General features: G+C 35.7%; 2 protein-coding genes across 5 annotated transcripts in view; one reads left to right on the top strand and one right to left on the bottom strand.

Annotated features, from left to right (window-relative positions):
- Positions 1-19,186, bottom strand: part of LOC117578389 (nascent polypeptide-associated complex subunit alpha, muscle-specific form) — a 29,241-nt gene that overhangs the window by 9,443 nt on the left and 612 nt on the right. The gene's annotated exons all lie outside the window — the stretch shown is intronic.
- Positions 1,738-19,135, top strand: LOC117578391 (uncharacterized). Of its 3 annotated transcripts, none has more exons than XM_034263837.2 (9): positions 1,738-1,885; positions 12,274-13,491; positions 13,633-13,850; positions 13,983-14,135; positions 14,505-14,634; positions 17,323-17,529; positions 17,857-18,277; positions 18,361-18,523; positions 18,583-19,135. In XM_034263837.2, exons 2-9 carry the CDS (start codon positions 12,354-12,356, stop codon positions 19,048-19,050), a joined length of 2,898 nt encoding a protein of 965 aa, XP_034119728.2. In that variant the 5' UTR covers positions 1,738-1,885; positions 12,274-12,353; the 3' UTR covers positions 19,051-19,135. The 3 variants fall into 3 exon arrangements, with proteins under 3 accessions (XP_034119728.2, XP_051859270.1, XP_034119730.2); XM_052003310.1 differs by having other exon boundaries at positions 1,738-1,889; XM_034263839.2 differs by lacking the exon at positions 1,738-1,885 and adding an exon at positions 5,516-6,305 and having other exon boundaries at positions 18,583-19,134.

Below are 19,186 nucleotides of genomic sequence, written 5' to 3'. Positions count from 1 at the left end.
ATTTACAGGATACACACAGCACACAACACCATAAAGATGCCCCAAAAGATTGCCAACAATTTGGTCGTCTTTAAGGCTCGTGCAGGTCGCATGCCAAAAATGAGGGGCTCCAAAAAAAAAAAAAAAAAAATAAACCAAGTTTAAAAAACAAAATAAACAGCAGCTTGGCATTTTTGGCATTGAACCCTCCGGCAGCCAAAAAACGAGAACAAAAAGACGAAATAAGAAGAGCGAAATGAAATCAAAATAAATCTCAATAAAAATGCGTGCTCGGAACAACTGCTTTGGAGACGCTGCTCGAGACGGTTTGTCTGCCAGCGGCAAAACGATGATATAAATAAAATGCACGATTTTTCTATAGCCACTTCACACAACAACAACAACTTCGACGAAAAAAAACAACGACAACCGCAACAGCGTGCAAAAAGAAAATGGGCAATGGTATTTTGATGGCTTATCATTTTATAGTGTTGCCGAATCATTTATACACTAACTTTTAATTCGGTTTATAGCTTAATTCTTATGGCATTAATTAAATTATTATTATTATTATTTTATTACCCGAATTTGCACTAACTGACTAACATTCTCTTCATATTAAATTAAACTCCAACATGTGATTGGCAATTTGACATTTACTTGAGCGATGTTGAGCTACGACCTTGTTAGACATGTGAATAATACTTAGATAATAGCCAAAATAAACTGATAATATTAAGTTGATAAGTTGACAACCTATAATAAAATATTTAATTAAAAAGTTGTCTATTTATAAAACAATATTTAATTGATAAGTTGGCTATTTATAATAAAATATTTAATTGAAAGTTGCTTAAAGCCTTCTTCAAAGAAAGAGAATTTTAAGTTACTAATAAAAGCTAATTGATAAGGTGCCAGAGTCTCAATGCCTATAAAGACATAAATTCTGAAATCTATCTATTTATTTGGTTTATTCAACGAAAATGATCTCTCATTTAGTCATGAAATTGGTTACGTTTAGTTATACATAGATTGTTGCAAATACAATTTTTTGATTATTGGATACATTTTGTGTAATATTAATTGTTAAGAATCTTTTTATTCTCATCGCACAATTCCAAAATTGATTCTCCATAAATCTAGCACATTCTTTTTGCTATTTGCCTTAAACATATTCATTCAGCTAAACCCGCTGAAATATTCTGCACACCCGAAAAGTAATCAACGTAGGGCAAGGCAAAACAAAAGACTTAGACAACGAACTCAGGTAGCAGCGAGTTCAAGTGAAATGCTGAATTTGAGGGCTTCATTTGCTCAAAGTCCTCTCGCACTGTCAGCTCGGTAATTCCAGCAAAATGCTAATTAAGTGAGCTCAGCTCAGAGATAGGGAATGAAACAGAGACAGCGCGAAATGTAGAAAGAGATATAGATGGAAATGGAGGAATAGCCAAGTGTTCACTCCCACAAATGGCCTTGTGACGCATTTAAGGCGAACGGTAATTCCAATGTAGATTCTGATGAACAAGCGCTAAGCAACTATATAGTATAGTATAGTTAATCTTATCGTAGTATCAGTTGTCATAATACTGTGTCAGCTGAAGGTGCGCCCAATGTTTGTGCACCATAAAAACGCATTGTCTAAACGTCCGTTTGCAACCAATTGACAAATATTGAAACAATTCATAAGTCACAAAAATTGTACAAAAAGGGCATGCAATGGGGGAACTTTGTTTCAGTTGTTCGTTGATCATAAGTGCGTACACCCACACGACAGGATATATTTAACCGGATATACAGTTATAGTTATCATATATATAATCGTGACTTGCACGGACTTGCACCAGTTTGAAGTGGTAAACCGCATTTCGTTTATTGGCCGCAAACAAAACAAAATAAAACGCAACAAGTTGGTAATTTTTTCAATTGATTAGCACTTTTTCGAATTAAGCGCGAATTGAACCCTCTAAGTGAGTGTTTAAGTGTGAGTGTTGTGTGTTGTGAGTGTGTATTCAAAACAGATTTATACTCTCGCAAGACACGTCTCGATTGCAAATAATATAATACTCCCCACTTTTTTTTGCTTTGGGTTTTTCATGTCCAGAAACAAGCAACGAATTGTGCAAAATCGAAATGAAAACAATAACAAAGCGATAACAACCATCAAAAGGAAAAAAAACAAGCAAATTAATTGCATAATTATAACGAAAGCGCGAAATGCATGAAAATTGCGTGAGCCGCATAAATTCTCAACGCAAAATGTGCAATAAATAAGTTTATTGAAAGTTTGCAAAATTTACATAAAGTACGGAGAAATAAACGGCAACACAAAATGAATAATAGAGCGTGAAATTTCAGTGCTTAAATTCAAAATATACATTATATAAGCTCGAAAACAGTACGCAAATAAAGAAGGAGGAGAGAACAGGCTACGTTTGGGTGCCGAATTCTCTATACCCTGGATATAATATTCCTTGGAAAAAAACTCTTTCAACTCTTTGCTCTCTTTTTTACTTTTAACTTTTGCTACAACTTGCCAATTTCTCTTACAACAAAACAGTTGTTAAAACACGAGTCCTTACGCTGAAATAGGTCTAAAATGTGTCATAAATACATTACAAGCAAAAAACAAAAACATTATGATAAAAAATTACATTTTGCAATTAAAAATTCAACGAACTACAGTTCCAAAGCTGAACCGCATTTGAGGAAGCACCGAACAACGCACGTAGGTCATAACGCACACGATTTTTATGTGGAAAAGACAATTTAGACAAACAATCAAGAACGGGCAACAACTGTTTGTCCAAAAAGCAGATGAGACAGAGACACATTTGTGGCTGTCATTAAATCAGCGACAACTTCATTCAAAGAGCGCACAATCTTCAAAATAAAAGGCTTACTAAAAGCAACATAAGTTGCAGCAACAATAGAAAACTGAACGACTAAATTATACCCTTATTAAAAAGAACTTTTTATATTGTTGAATTAAGAGTCAGTACTTGTTTTATTCAATATTTTAACAGACAGAAAAAATTTATTCGTTTTGAAAACTGTATTTCATTGTCCCTTATGCTAAAACTTTTAAGTATGACGAATATATTTATTATAAAAATAATTTGTAATAAAAATACATTTCTAAGAAGCATTTGTATTAATCACTTTAATTACAAGATATTAAAACTACACATTCTAGAGAATTTCAACCTATATAATAACTGCTCATTAAATTTCTACCTGCTATACATTTAAAGCATTTTATTACACCTTTTTTGCAGTCAACTGAATTACACAGGGTATCCAAAATAAAATCTTGTGTTGCCTTTTTTGTTGGAACTGCACAAAAAAATGTCTCGTGAAATTTGTGAAAAAAAAAAACAGAATACAAATAACTTATAAAAATGTCTCGCCTGAGTTTTGCTAACGCAAAGCATTTTAACAACATTGAATAAACCTTGAGACGCCAACACAACAATTAACAAGACGCAAATGCAATTTAAATTGCAGCGAAAATGTTCCAAGAGTGAAGAAAAGAGAGAAAGAACAGCAAACGAAAAATCAATTAATTAACCAAAAAAAAAAATAAGATTCATTTGTCTCAAAAAAAAACTTGATGAAACTTTCAAGTCGCTTTTTATGTCAAGCAGTTCCGCATGGTTTTTGTTTTATAATTTTATTTATATTAAGTTTTAGTTCGTATTGTTTTGTTAGTGTCTTTTTTGTTTTATTGATAGGCTAATCGATGGCATCGGGCATGTTTATGAGGTTTTATGAGGCAGCCTGACCAGACCTGGGCAACAATATTAAATTCGCTACACGCTCCATTTTGGCGACTTTGGGTAGACGAACTTCCTCCTATATGTATGTATATATATATTTGTATATATTTATGCGAATGGAAAGAGAGAGAGAGAGAGAAGTGACAGACCTCAGTTCGCCTTGCATTATGATTTCGGCATGAATTTTGATGACGCCAGATGAGCATTATTTATATTGCTTGATTTTGTTTTCTGTTTTGATCGCTGGCTTAGTCACAACAACAAATAAAAAGGTCAACGTGCAAAGAACTTCCAAAAATGGCAGTAGTAATAAAATAAAGCAATCGGGGCAATAAATTTAGTTTAGTAGTGTCGAATAACGCAAAAGTTGTTTTGGGGTAGAAGAAGAAGTCGTTTACGAAGTAGTAAATGTGCAGGTTGATTTAGTAGTATAAATAGTAGTAGAAAAAGCAAAAAAAAACAGAAACGTTGGAAGAAAAGTGATAGTATTACTTGATTTTGATTCTGTAGTAAAACATTTAAAAGAATAAATGTAGAAGTTAAAGAGATAATAGAAGATTATTATACAAGGTATAGCAGCAGTTTAGGAAATAATAAGTAGAAATTTTATTTTTTACCCAGTTGAAATTAATTCATAATTTCGATGTTATTATTATTATAATTATTTTATTAGTATTCTTATCTATTATTATTATCAATCTATTATTTTTAAATTGATTTCTGATTCAATTTAAGTTAATTCAATACTTCAATATTAAATTCATAATTTTTAGAGTAAATTCTGAAGGAAAAGGAATGAATTACATTTATATTAATAGTTCAATGTTCAATCTATTATTATTAGTACGATTTCTGGAGAAAATTTAATGAATTTTTATTAATGCAAAAATTTAATATTCAATTCATAAATTTTGATATGATTTGTGAAATTGAAATTAATTCAATACTTTTATTTTCAATCTAATAATATTTGGAATGATTCTTTAGTTATATAAATGATATTTTAAATTTTGGGTATTATTTGATAATACTGATATTCAATTCTTTGAGTATTAAATTTAATTATTTATTTTTTTCTTACATAATATATCTTTTATAAAGATTGTTTTTAAAACATTATTACATTGAATAATGTGCGCTATAAATATTACAACAATTTCGCAATAAAGGCCTGAATTAGTTGCCACATAATTGCTACAATTATGAAAACATTAGCATATGCTATCATGGCTAACTATCTATTACATGTAATATTTATGACGTTGTAAATAATAAAGTAATCTGGGTTACGTCACTTGCAGACTCTGCATAACTTTGAGCGCACAAATTTGGTTTCCCTCATATTTCAAAAGAATTGAGCACTGAATTGCTGAGTTACCTGAGATGCTGTCACTGGGTATCTATAAGTTGAGCACTTTCTAATAGATTGAGAATGCCAATATGTACTAAATCGAAGCTAAACACACACGCATAATGTATGCACATGGCGCCTATTTGAGATTTGGGGGCCAGCACGTTGGCACTTTATCAGCATCACGCTCTTAAGATTCCAAACTAAACAGAGCGAACGCAACTGAAACGAAGCTGACTGACGTCGCGTCGCGTCGCAGCGACTCAGCTGAGTTGAGCTCAGGTGAGCAGAGCAGAGCAGAGCAGAGCTGAGCTGAGCAGAGCGAACTGTTGAAGTTGAGTCAAGTTAAAAATTGAGCTGAACTGAGTTGGTTTCGGTTGATGGTTGGTCGCGGTTTCTGTTTCTGCTTTCAGTTTCATTTGAGACGTTGTCGCGGCCGCAAGTGTTGAACACACACAGCTTAACAACAGCACACAACAACACGCAACGTGTGTGTCGCTGCTAAATGAACTACAACAACAACAACAACAACAACAACAACAACAACGGAGAAGTGTACATTTAAACGGGTTAATCAATACAACAAAAACAAAAAACATCAGCAGCTGGTAAAATACAAAAACAAACAAAAAGACTGCACAAAGTGCAAGTGATTAAATTTTTGTTGTTAAATTGTTGTCGTTGTTTTTTTCGCTGTTGTCGCTGCTGCTGCTGCGCTGCTCTCAGTGTTGCTTTGCATAACCGTAACCGTCGAGTCGAGATTCATAAACAATGCAAAGAAGTGCGCAAAAAGCATAAATAAAGTGCAATCGTTTTTACATTATCATTTCAATTCAATTTATATACACAGCTATATATGAAAAATAATAAACGTATATATACATTTTTTATATACATATATATGAATATATGAGAAGAAAAAAAAAAGTGCGGCCGCAAAAACAAGTTCGTTGCCTAAGTCATTTGTTTGCCAGACAAACGTCTGGCCGTCTCTAAGCGTCTCTAAACCGTCTAATTCGCGCTCCCAACAACCAACTATCCACACTTTCAAAAACTTAATTATTTATAATACTCGCCATTTATTGCTAATATATGCAATATATACAATAAAACACAAACGTTCAGTTTTGCCAGGCCGCAAAGCCAGCCACGTCAACAAGAAGTCGCCAACATAAGAAGCACAAACCAAAGTCACCGAGGCAAGTGGTATAAGAAATGCGAGAGAGCAACGAAAAAAAAGAAGAATTCTTCTTTTTTTGTTTTGTTTTTGGTGTGTTTTTTGTTTGTTTGTTGATGTGTGCTCAAAATGCCAAAAGTCACAACGAAAATCAAATACGAAAAATAAACATAGAAAACAAATCACAATAAAATATGCATAATATATAAATCAAAAGTCGAAAATAATATAAACAAATGAGGCACATCGATAAGCCAAAGCCAAATAAATCATTTACAAAATTGCTGCCATTTCAATGTCAGCCAACAACAATAACAACAACAACAACAATGAGTCAACGGCGCGTGGGTTTAATCTGAAGGGTTTTCAGAGATAGAGAGAGAGAGAAGTCTGTAGAACACACAAAACACAACTGTTGCAAATTTCAGTGCATTTCTGAGTTGTATTGCAAATTGCAATTTTGTGTTGTGTTTGCGTTTCAAATGGACGCAATTTTCATACGCAACGAGTGTGACAGACTGCCAAATACCCTATAACTAGCTTGAACTTTAGAATGCGAAACAAATCAACTCAACAACTTTGCACTGATTAATTGGCATAAAGTCTCGTTCAATTTGTTTAATTTGCATACAACATTTAAAGTTCATTCTACTTCCCATTCCACCTGCAGCTGACATAGGGTATTTAATAACAACAAAAGTGCGCAAAAACGCAATTTGAATTTATAATTTTTGCAATTATTTTTCATTAATTTGTCGGGCCATAAAAAAAGCGTCAGGCAAGTGATATAAAAAATCATAGCGCATATCTCAAATGCTTACGCGCCGTGTGAGTTATATAGTGGACCCCCTCCCCCCTTCGCCACCCCTCACACCCCCGCTTGGGTGCTGGGAACTCGTAGAATTGCAAATGGCAGCGCGTTTCTAATTTGTTTATAGAATTTCAAATATCAGCTGCCGTTTGCTGATTGATGAACCTGCTGTTGACGTTGTTCCCTTCTCCCTCTCCACTCTGTCTTTTTTTAATTAAAAATAAATTGCCTATAAAGAATAATAAACAAATTAACAAATTACTGACAACACACTGCTTCGAGTGTTTGCTCACTTTCAGTTTGTTCTCTGCTCACTGTGTGTACTCACAGAATTAACAATCTCACGTCAACTCGACCATCGAAAAGTGATATATTGAGTTCTCTCTGATTGATGTCAGCGATTTAAGATCTCGCAATGATGTTGTTGCGATTGTTTGATTAAGACGAGCACGTTTCATTTCACAATTATGAAAATATTCCAAGATTTGCCATCTGTGTGTTTTTTGTTTGGCCTCTGCTAATATGGCACGTAAGCATTTTGAAAGTTATTCCATTAAGCGCTTTGTCTCAGATCACTTAAGACTTAGATAACAATCAGTTGGTACAGAAACTGCGAGTCTCAATTAATTACTCGTTATGCGCTTTATCTTATGGGAATTATCTTGGCAATTAAAGACTTTTACAGCGCTCTTTTAATCAAACAACAAATTGTTGCACTTCTCCGGAAAAACACATTAAATTCAAATAAATAAACCAAATAAAATATATATAAATGATATAATTATAAAATATATAATATAAAAAACGAATATGTAAGGAATGAATAGCATAATATTAGGCATTTATCATTTATTTATTAACTTTTCTCATTCTAATTGTGAATATTTGTCGAATTTTCAATATATTCTTAAAATTTGAAAAGAAAATAATATAATGAATGAAAGCGAACAGCGCGGTATTTTAAATTACCAAATTAATATACCCCCAAAGTCACTACAAATATACCAAAGGCTATATTTGGTATAGTTAAATGCAAAATATACCAGAGTGTAATAAGAAAGTAAACAAATAATAATTTTAAAAAATAATATACCGCATAAGCACCATAAATATACCAAAGGCTATATTTAGTATATTGATATAGAAATATATGTAAAATATACCTGAGTGCACACAAAATGATTATTAAAAAAGGATTATTGATATTTCCAATTCGTAATTCGATTTCCTTATTGTTATTATGAAATTTTATCAAGATTTGAATATGCTTAAATTTTCAAATTGCTACGGAGCATAGAACGAACAATAATAGAATAAACTGATCACATAAAAATATAAAATAACTAACTAAATGAATTAATATTTCGCTTTTCTAATTGTGAAGCGTTGTCACAACTTGACTATTCTCTTAATTATCGGAATTACCACAACGAATTGAATTTTCTCCAACGTTTAATATCGAGTATAGAGCTGTTTAAAAATGCAGCCTTTTTGCTTATGTAAGCCTGTTTAGTTGTATCCAATTGACGGGCGATTATTATAATTATTTTGCGGCCATAAAATTGATTACAAGTGTCAAAATGAGTTGCATGACCGACAATTAGCAATGTGATCAACTGATTTCACGCTTCAACGAAACGGACTTGACTTCGAACACCTTTAAAAATAAATATCAACAATATGTTATTATATGTATGTAGTATATGTATATATGAGCTAAGTGGAGTCTGTTAATCATCTGGAGTGACGGAAACCTGTAGTCCACATAGATTATCTCATTACGTGCAAACGTTGAGGAATGTTTTAGGAATGATTTATGATTTATGAATGAATATTCGATAAAACAAACAAATCGATAGCATATCAACTTAAACGTGTCAATTGAAAGCAGAACTGCATTTCACTGAGTTTCATTCAAATCTAACTTTATCTCTCTTTGAAGACTCTTTGAGCTTCGATTCAAGTGGAGCATTTGATGTCAGGGTGAATTCTATGCCAAGTGGCGGCCTCTCTCAGAGTCGATCTTCACAATTTTCTGTCGAACCGGCTGCTACACGATATGCGCATTGACCTTGCAACGCCTCCAAAATGTACAAATCAATTTTCGTATTCGAATTCGAACACCAAAATAAAAGAGAAGCAACAGCTGCCAACAAAAACCAAAAGAAAAAACGAGAAAAACGAACGCAGAATATTTTAACTTAATTTATTTCCACATGTTGTTGTCTGCGTCAAGAAAAAAAAAAGCGGCTTAACGTTTCAGAGTTTTTTTTCGGCGTGAATTTATTTATTATACATTTGGATTTGATTGCTGTTGTCTTTTTTTTTTTTTGCATGTGTTTAATTAATGGCAACTGTTTGGAGGAGGAGCAGTTGACCACGTTGTTGCACACACATCACGAGACAAAAAAAAAAGAGAAAAAAAAACAAAGCAACAACAAATTTAACAACAACTGAAGAGCCAAGAAATCAATCATTCAAATTGATTTGTTGCTAATTTGTTATTCAAACAAGACGCCATCCAACTCAAGTCAAACCAATAAACGCAAAATGCATTCATAAAATAATAATAAAAATAAATAAAAGTAATAAATATATATACAAAAGGTAACTAGTATCTTTGTATTGGTGCTGAAATGACGCGCAATCAAAGTGCTAATTGCATTTAGTTAATTAAATGTTAAAAGTTGAACAAATTGAGTGAAACAACTTTGGAAATGCGAGGGCAAAAGAAAAAAACCTCAAGTGAGAATGACAAACGAAAACTGCTCGACTAGCAAATACCTTGTTCTCCTATTTTCTCAATAGAAAAGATTATAGGATTATAAAGATATCGTTATATAAAAGAGATTAATAGTATAAAGCTTAAGACCTATCTATCGAGTTTTAAAATTTCCGCGTTGGGTATATAAATAATTAAAATAGCATTCTCTTCTCGCTCTCAAAAGATTCATTATATGTTTTTAGATTTTTAGTAACAACGCTAAAAATACCGTTCATACAATTTTCATCTATTTTTCAATACCTTTTGGACGTACATTAGTCGATTTCTTCTTCCTTACTTTCATTTCAATCTTAGTTTCTCTTATCATTGCATTTTTTTTAATTAATCTATATTTTTTCACATAATTTAAATAGAACTTACATTGCTTATGATAGGAACACCGTTTATAAAGATTGTCAATTATAGGAGGATTACGAAAATGATCTTGACAGATTAAATATAACTCTTTAATGCATTTTACGCATCTTTAAACATTGTGAAATGTTAGAAGTAAGTTAGGAAAATTTGACTAAATAAAATGTATTATACTTTATGAAAATATTTGCCAAGTGAATGACTTTAACAAGTTATTAAGAATATAAAATATATTATATATAGAATATTCATAATTTGATGAACATTTTGTATCAAAAAGTCATTCTCTTTTCTCTCTCAAAAATTCAACATATTTTGTTACTCCAACATATGTATTAAGTTAAATTTCCCTCCCATTCTTCTGACAATTTTGCCAAACTTTACAGGGTATAACACCATCAAATTGACGACTTTAATCAAGCGCAGGCATCGGCTTTACTTAGTTATTATTATTATTATAATGGCTATGGCTTAGCTTTTTTTAGGGGCCTAACAAAACTATAAACACACATTGGTCTTCATAAAGAAGTTGTCAGAGTTGTTGGTTAGAGTTGTCTGCGTCGTTGTTGTTGTTGCTGTTGTTGGTGTTGCTGTTGTTATTGCTGCATTTTGTGCGTCTCACGCTTTGGTCATTTGCTAATGTCAACGGCTCAAAAGCAGCCGCCTGCTCTTCGTTTTTCTCAGCTGCAGCAGGTTTCGTCAACAACTAAAACTACTACTAAAAAAAAAAATTAAAATAAAATAAAAAAAACTGCCGAAAACCTTGACCATATCGTTGATTTGTTTATTTTAGTTTTTTTCTACAATCCATTTATACATGTTTCTAATGCGCTACTTGATTTATTGAGGGGTTTTTCGTTTGCTTTAGCTGCAAAGTTTGCAAATTTATTATCAACGTTTCATTCGCTTCATTTCTGTTGTTTTTTTTGTAGTTTTTGCAATGAAAACTTTTCACCAACTCAATTTGTGCCTATACAACATTTTTGTACATGTTTTATTTTTAATTTCATACTTTGTTTTGTTTATGTATTTAACGCTCGTTCGCTGCTCATGTTTTACATTGAGTCATGTCTATGAACATGACTTTTGTCAACTATTTGTCTTGCAGTTCATCAAGTTTCGAGCGTGGTAAGCGCATTTTTTTCCCACATAATTAGCTTTCAATAATAATAGCACAGTGCTGAGTTGATGATTGTCAAGATACCCTGTTAAATACTAACAAGAGATTAACAAAAAGAGAGCAGTAAAGAAAGATTCTCAATCACTTTTAATGATGTGCTTTTTTTTGGTATATTAATTAAAAGTTTTTTTTGTTTTGCAGCGAAATTCCAAATTTTTTGTTCTTCATTAACATGTGACGAAAATTCCCACAATTTGTGCTTTAAAATTGATTAACAAACTGTCATTAAGTGCAGTCATTAATTTTTAACTTTGGTATTTGAATTTTGGCAGCAAATTGTTTAAAAATATTTGCCTTGGCAGTGAGACTTTGAAAAAGTAATTAAATAAACTCTTTGACAGATGATTAATTATTATTGTTTAGAACAATTAAAGAAAAAACATTCTGTTCAAAAACTGACTGAAATCTTAGCTAATGAATAGACAACAAAATAATTTCTAATAATATTAATTTTAGATTCGAATTTGCAGAAAGTGTATTTAAACTTCTGCTATATATAAACGCCTGTTCTTCTCTTTTTTTTTATGGTTGTTGAGGGCCCCATTATCGGTAATTATTGAAAATGTTTTTAATAGCAGAATAATCAAATAATTGTAAACACACATTTCACTTTTTCGCATTGCGAAAGTGTCGAAACTACTTATGAAAATAACGGCAATTTGAGCGTAATAATTGTAACAAAAACAAAAATCATAATAGCGACAACCAGACTCATAATATAATAATAATAATAATAGTAACAATAATAGCTGATAATTGCGTCAACTGAAAGAGAGGCAATCAATCAAAAACTCTTATTGGTTTGCTTTCAAAAACTGTTTGATTTATTGTTGAATTGTTTTTTTTTTTTTCCTTTGCAGATTCGAGTGGAGCAAGCGAGAAGGCACTAGAAGAGAAGAGAAGAAGAAGCAGAAGACGAGCACAAACAGATTCCATTTCAATGATACTCCGAACGAATCTTTGGCTGCTCGCACAGTTGCTGTTGCTGGCAACGTTGCTGCAGCCACAAGTGGAGGCCAAGGATGAGGATTACAGTGGTGGAGATGTGAGCGCAGGTGGCGGAGGCGATGACATCTACGATCCTGTGCAACAGGAGGCGGCAGTCGAGGATGAGGAGCAACGCAACAGCCTCGAGGCTGAGGACAACTCGCTGCAGTCTAATCAAACGGACAATGCGCTGCCCGATGCGACCACCGAGAAGCCACTTGCACCACTTACCACCGAGGCGCCAGCATCCACAGAGCGAGATGAGAACACTGCCGCCGAGGTTATGGAGGATGCACCCACACAGAAGCAGGAAACCAAAATGCAAAAGCCAAGGAAGCAATCGCAAGAATACTACTACGATGAGGAGCAGCCACAAGAGGAACAACCCATGGGAACCACAACCACAGTGCCCGAGTATGTGCGCAAGGCCAAGGCGGAAAGGTATCCCCAGGACTATATGCAGGATGCCGCGGCTGAACAGCCCGTGGAACAGCAAACGCAGCGCGTGCAGCACGAGGAAGAAGAGGAAATCATCTATCACGATGAGCCTCAACAGCCGCAGGCGCACATGCAACAGCTGCCCACGGCCAACAAAGCGAAAGCCTTCAAGCCTAGCTCTGATGAATACTACTATGATGAGCAGCTGGATCAAGTGGCGGCCACAACACCGAGAATCAGCACAACAGAATCGCCTCCGATGCCCGTGTTGCAGTCGCGATTTGGCGGCTTCATTGGTTGGCCCACTTTGACACCCAATAATGCGCCACTTCCCACCATTGTTGCACCTGCCGCCCCAACAACAACAACTTCAACCACAACGACAAGCACAACAACTTCGACAACAACCACAACAACAACAACAACGCCGGCGCCTCGTAAGCAATCGAAGCATATTCATCTGGCCAAGCCGGAACTGTTGCCAGCGGATCAGTTGCGCAACTACATCAAGGATGTGTACATTCGCATGCCGCTCGCCGTCATTGTGGATCCCTCGGCTGCGTCGCTGGAACAGGCCAAGCGACTGTACATCGATGCGTTGCAGGACAAAAATATCAACATCAAAATTGTGCTGGTCACACTGAATGCATCGGGTGAGCAAAGCAATTAAAATTAAATTAAAATTATCTACTAATTGTACTACATTTAATTGTCTGTCCAAGATAACAGAAATGCAGTTTAGTTACTCCACAAAGTGTATCGATAGTAATCGATAAACAATTCTATCTTTGCAGGCTTGCCATCAGCTTTCAGCTTTAATAACACACGCGAATTTATTGCGGGCTTGAACAGCACCAAGGAGCACGAGGGCGGCAATGCGTTTGAGGGCGTGCTGCAGGCCGCCGAACTTGTGCCCTACGACAGTGCCATATTCATATCGACAGCTGTGATACCGCCACACACCGATTTGGTGCAGGACACAGCCATCACGTTGCTCAAGAAACGCATACGCGTGAGTACTAAAAAGAGCTTTTGAGAGAGCTTTTTGCGCCAGCACTAAACGAAGCCCAGCTTAGGCTAGCTACGGCACACACGGTTTGTCTCGCTCTAACGTACTTGTTTTTGCCCTTTTTGCATTTTGCAGTTGTTTATGCTGTGGTATGGTGAACACGCCGCCAGCGAGAACGAAACCGAGGAGGCTGTAGGCGGCATATTGGGCGAGGTGGCCATTCGCTCAGGCGGCGAAATCATACACATTGTGAGCACCGAACATGGACAGCACATAGCGGGCAATACGGTAAACAAAACAAAACAGAAGAAAAAAACAAAAGCGTTCGCAATTGTAATTGGTGTAATTAAAAGCTCGGCAAGCAAGCAAGCCAAGTGTTGAAATTGAAAGTGACGACAACAACATCAAGTGTTGCCCAAGCAGCCAAGTGAGACGCAAAATATCAGCTTGGATTACCTTTCAGGCAGGTGCTCAAGAGCACGACTTTGTTGTTGTTGCCGCTGTTGATGATGTTGCATCTTTGTGCAAAACTAGGTTATGGAAAGAAAAGTGAAGGGCAAATTTTGTTGTTGTTGTTGTTAGAAAGGAAACACATTCCACAAGCAACAATAATTAATCGTTTAACTTCTCTAATTTCCTCCCAACTTTATTTTGCAGTTAACACTCGTGTCGGATGAGTATCAGGGCTCCCAGGAGTTGGAGCTGCCCGTGGATACTACGCTATCCAGTTTGCATGTGCGCATCGATGCCGACATGCGACGTGCAACACTGGCAACGCCCAATGGCGGTTAGTTCAAGCGTTAACCAACACTGACACACACTAAACACACACACACACAAGAATACACATCACAATATTAGCTATTTCACTCTAACCAATAAGCTGTTGAAGTTGCTTTTAAATCAAGAGCAGGGTTGTTTTACACACTACTTCCGGTTAGAGTGTTGCAAAAGAGCGTTCAGCGTGTACGGGTTTCAACAATTTAAAACGGGATCTTCAATGTTTTGTGTGGCACGGTCACATTTTAGGCTTAGCAATCGATTTAAGTCGTTTTTCTGTGTAGCTAACTTTACTATATATCAATTACGTATGTATGTATGATAATTTAACTCCATCCACACTCTTCCCCTCTACTCTATCCACTTTACTATCCAGTGTTGTCAAATGTCTCAAGAGTCAACTGTACTTGTATTTATATGTGCTTAGTCTTAAGTTTCAAGCGATCGTTTTAACTAATCCACTTTTATGTATATAGACAAAAGCAATAAGCTAAATGACATTTTGCCAAATTTTTCCCACACTTTCCCCAAACGCTTTTCCTTAACCAAAACGCTAGCCTAACATTTTAACTTGTAGTACAAAATGAATTTCTTCAAATACAATATAATAATTTACCTTACAGCGATACTATACTATATATATGTTTAATGTTTTACACACACACACAAAATAAAAATAATAAATGTTTAGCTTTAAGGGTCTACAATAAAAACAAGAAACAAACAACAAAAATAAATAACAAACAACCTTTTTTGGGACTTTAAAAAAATTGTAGTTTGGTCGCACAACTCTTATTTTCTTTTGCACTATTTTTGATTGTCCTTTTATGTTTATCGTCCTTTGCGCGTAAGTATTTATTTTTAAATTGTATTTCTTCACTTTTTTCTAACGCGAGCACAAATTGTTAACTGCTTTCTAACCCAGTGAGTACAAACAGTACTTATTAACTAATAATTGCTATCAAAATTAGTCTCACAGCCGGATCGGAGCATTAATCACTCCCAACGCAAGTCCACGTCGTGCAGTGTTCAAAGTTCAGACAAATAGATTAAATGGCCAGACACAATAATTCGCATTGTATGAGTCAAGAATTCCGCTTGGCTGAGCTGAGATTCCAATTGGACTAGGACCAGCCAGCAGCTTATCACAAAAGCTTTCTAATTGGCACACTGTCAATTGTTCAATTTCAATGTATTATATTATTGCATTATTGCTGGCACATGAGTCAGTGCACTTTTTAAATACATTGCGTATTCATAAAATGTTAAAATATCAATGAATCAAGAATTTTAACTTAGCAGAGCTTCCAGTTGGTAAACGTACTTGTTCTAATTGGAGCATTTGCAATGGTTTATTTTAGCTATATTACGAAAGTATTGTCGCTCCTTACTTAACTTATACATTTTGCATCTTTACACACAAAACATTTAAAAAAAATTTGTGAATTTCTTGGCTGAGCTGAGATTTCCTATAGGAGTCAACGGTCAGCTGCTTATCGCGACATTAGATTCTATGTCAATTGAAAATGTTCGCTTTTATTTATTGCTATATTAGACAGCACGGCAACATTGTATTTATTTTAGCGTGGTAATTATTGCAATAATATATTGCAACAATAAACCCAGCATATGTTTTTCTGCTAACAAACAAAATGCGAACACGCAAAACTTGACGAAGTTTCCCACTGATAAGGCTGAGAGTGAGAGAGAGCGCGATAGCCAAACTCAACGAAAACACGCACTCCCACACACATATACACAAGCAGAGCAAACATTGCCGCTGTTTTTTGTACAAATCAATTGAAGTCGCTTAACCTGCCGCAATACCAAAAACATTGCAACGCATCGCAGTTAGTTAATAAAACCAAAATATAAAACCATTAGCGCACATAAGAAACACTAATGAATCACAAACAAACACATTTACACAGACACACTTTTGCCCATGTGGCAAACAATATATTTGTTTAAATAATTGCCAAATTTTGCAGTGCAGCAATAGAGTCCATTATATACATATAGAGATACACTAATACATACACATTTATTTGCATTTAGTAGTTGTCCATTGCCATGGCCAAGTTCAAAAAAAGTGGCCTGACTAAATGAAATCGACCAAAACCGTCAAAACTGATGCGACATACGAATTAATATTGAAATTTATTTGCTGTGAGCTCACATTAAACACTTTTAGTGGTCAGCTAATTGTTTTAAATGTAATTTCACAACGCGAAACAAATGTTTTGGTTTTTTTTTTGGTGATGTCGTCAAGTTGTGTATTTTATTTTTGCAGAAGTGTTTTCCTTGCACAACAACAGCAACAATAATAACATACACACACATTCACACACGCGCGTACTACTGAGCAGCTGACTGCATAACATACACAACGACGATAGAGCTGCCAGCTTGTAAAATAACTGCGTTCGCCTTTTAATTTTTTGCAAAATTAATAAATTACTAAAGCAGTTGGAATTTTTACTTGCACAAATAGTTAAGCATTGATACTGGCCGTACTTTAAGTTAGTTGCGCACTTTAGTTAATTGGCTGGCAAATTATTGCGAGCTTCTTGAATGTAGCGGTCTGGCAGCTCCATGTGAACACAGCTGTGCACACGAGCACTGTGAATGGCAAAAAAACAACACCTGTTAACTCTTTTGTTTTCACCAAAATATATTGTATATTTTTTTGTAGATATCAATTTAAAGAAACTAGTGAAATTCAAGTCCACAAACGATACACGAAATGGCAATAACAATAATACAAATGAACTCGATGCCTACGTACCGCTCAACAAGCTGCGCAAAGCGGCAATAATCAAGCTGCAACTGACGCCCGAAGTCAGCAATAAGAAATACAATGTTTTTGTGCGCGCCGAACGTAAAGCTGATGTTTTTCTGGGTAAGTTATGTGAAGCAACTGAGCGTTGTTTTTAATTATGTGATGGTGTATCAGCATCTCACACATTGGTGATAACAACTTGCTGCTGATAACCGTATCAACCTTGAGGGCGTCGTCATCTCAAGCTTAATTTGATTGCTGACGCAATCCTCCTTTCTTTTTTAAATACCCGCTAACTACAACAGCGAGAGAAGGGTTCTAAATTTAACAGGACTGTTATTGAGCCTGCGACTATTATGTTAATTACTTCTGTTAGCGAGAGACGTTATCAACTAAAATCGTTATTTTTTTAAATCGGTTAACGGGTACTTTTTTTTACTTTGGCAGGTGATATCATCAAGCGCATCGATAGCTATTACTCCCAAAGCGAGAGCGATGCCAAATGGTCTTCCCAGGCACGCATGGCCAAATTAAAGTTTCCCGAGACTCGCGAGAAACTGGAAAATGAAATTGATGTTGCACCCAAAAGTGAAGTGGAAACATTTTCGGAAACGGAACTCGTTACGAGTCTCAATCAGACACAATTTGCGGCAGCTACGGGTGAACCACAGCGCGCCAGCTTGAGTGCAATGTTGTTGCAACGTTGTGGCACCAAAATCGAATTGAATACCCAATCACAGCTACTGGTGACAGCGGGACAAATGGCGACGCTGCTTTATGAGGTGACGAACATGCGCAGCGAACGCGTCTATCAAACGGTGCAGGTAACCGACGAGCGACGTTTTCTAGTGCAGCTCAGTCCAACGAGGTGAGTGGTGTAAAAAGTCGGGGAAGATTAGATTCAGTCAGTCACCACCAACAACTTTGTAAATCGATTGATTCTACTTCTAGCTTCAATTTGGGCGCTGGCGCAACTGCCACCGTGCGTCTCCAAGTGCTGGTGCCCACGGGAACTGTGGCGGGCACCACGGATCGGATCACTTTCACCAGCTATGGCCGTGAAACGGCAACCATGGCGGTTAGTCTGAAGGTCATCAGCAGTATTGATGCGCAGGTCAGTCAATACAATTCCTATAGTTTCTATATCTTCAAACATTTGGCTGCATCTTACAGGATTCCACTGGACCAACACTGCCCTGGGAGTTTGGCAATCGCTGCGACTATGTGACCAATGATGCCCAAAGCTGTGGCGATCGTTTCTGGACTCTGGACATCACCGCACAAGATTGGCAATCGGGCATGTTGCGCTTGCAGACAACGCCAGCGGATGGTTTATTCTATCGGAATTATTATACCGCCGGCACCACAGAGCCACTAAAAGCCACCTATATGGCATCGTGTTGCGAACCCAAAGTTGCCATCACCGCCTTTGATGCGGCAGGAAATCAACGTAGCATTAATATAGATGTGAGAGATATTGTTTTAACCGAAGCGGCGATAGCAGCAATTTGTCTTGGTTGCATTTTATTGCTGCTTCTGATTGTCTTGTTGGTGTGGAGCATTATTTGGTGTTGCAAGCGTCGCAAGGTATCGCTTGAGCTGCCTACATATCGCTCGCATTCCACACGCAGCATGGAATAGTTTAATTTTATGAATATTGCCATGAACTAACAAAAACACACTTTCAAATTTTTAATTTGAACAATAAAAATACCAAAACAACAAGTAGCAACAGGTGAACATAAAAATGTAAAAATACCATCTAGTACTAACAGCT

This window comes from Drosophila albomicans, chromosome 2L (genome assembly GCF_009650485.2).
Source record: "Drosophila albomicans strain 15112-1751.03 chromosome 2L, ASM965048v2, whole genome shotgun sequence".
Lineage (NCBI taxonomy): Eukaryota > Metazoa > Arthropoda > Insecta > Diptera > Drosophilidae > Drosophila > Drosophila albomicans.
The sequence above is the reverse complement of the archived record's forward strand: the minus strand, read 5'-3'. Positions and strand labels throughout refer to the sequence as shown.

Bases quoted from the DNA above. Each gene is read 5' to 3' on its own strand.
- LOC117578391 (XM_034263837.2), top strand. From the start codon at position 12,354: ATGATACTCCGAACGAATCTTTGGCTGCTCGCACAGTTGCTGTTGCTG. The intron at 13,492-13,632 runs GTGAGCAAAGCA...CTATCTTTGCAG, and splicing joins GGTCACACTGAATGCATCGG to GCTTGCCATCAGCTTTCAGC. The intron at 17,530-17,856 runs GTAAGTTATGTG...TTACTTTGGCAG, and splicing joins TAAAGCTGATGTTTTTCTGG to GTGATATCATCAAGCGCATC.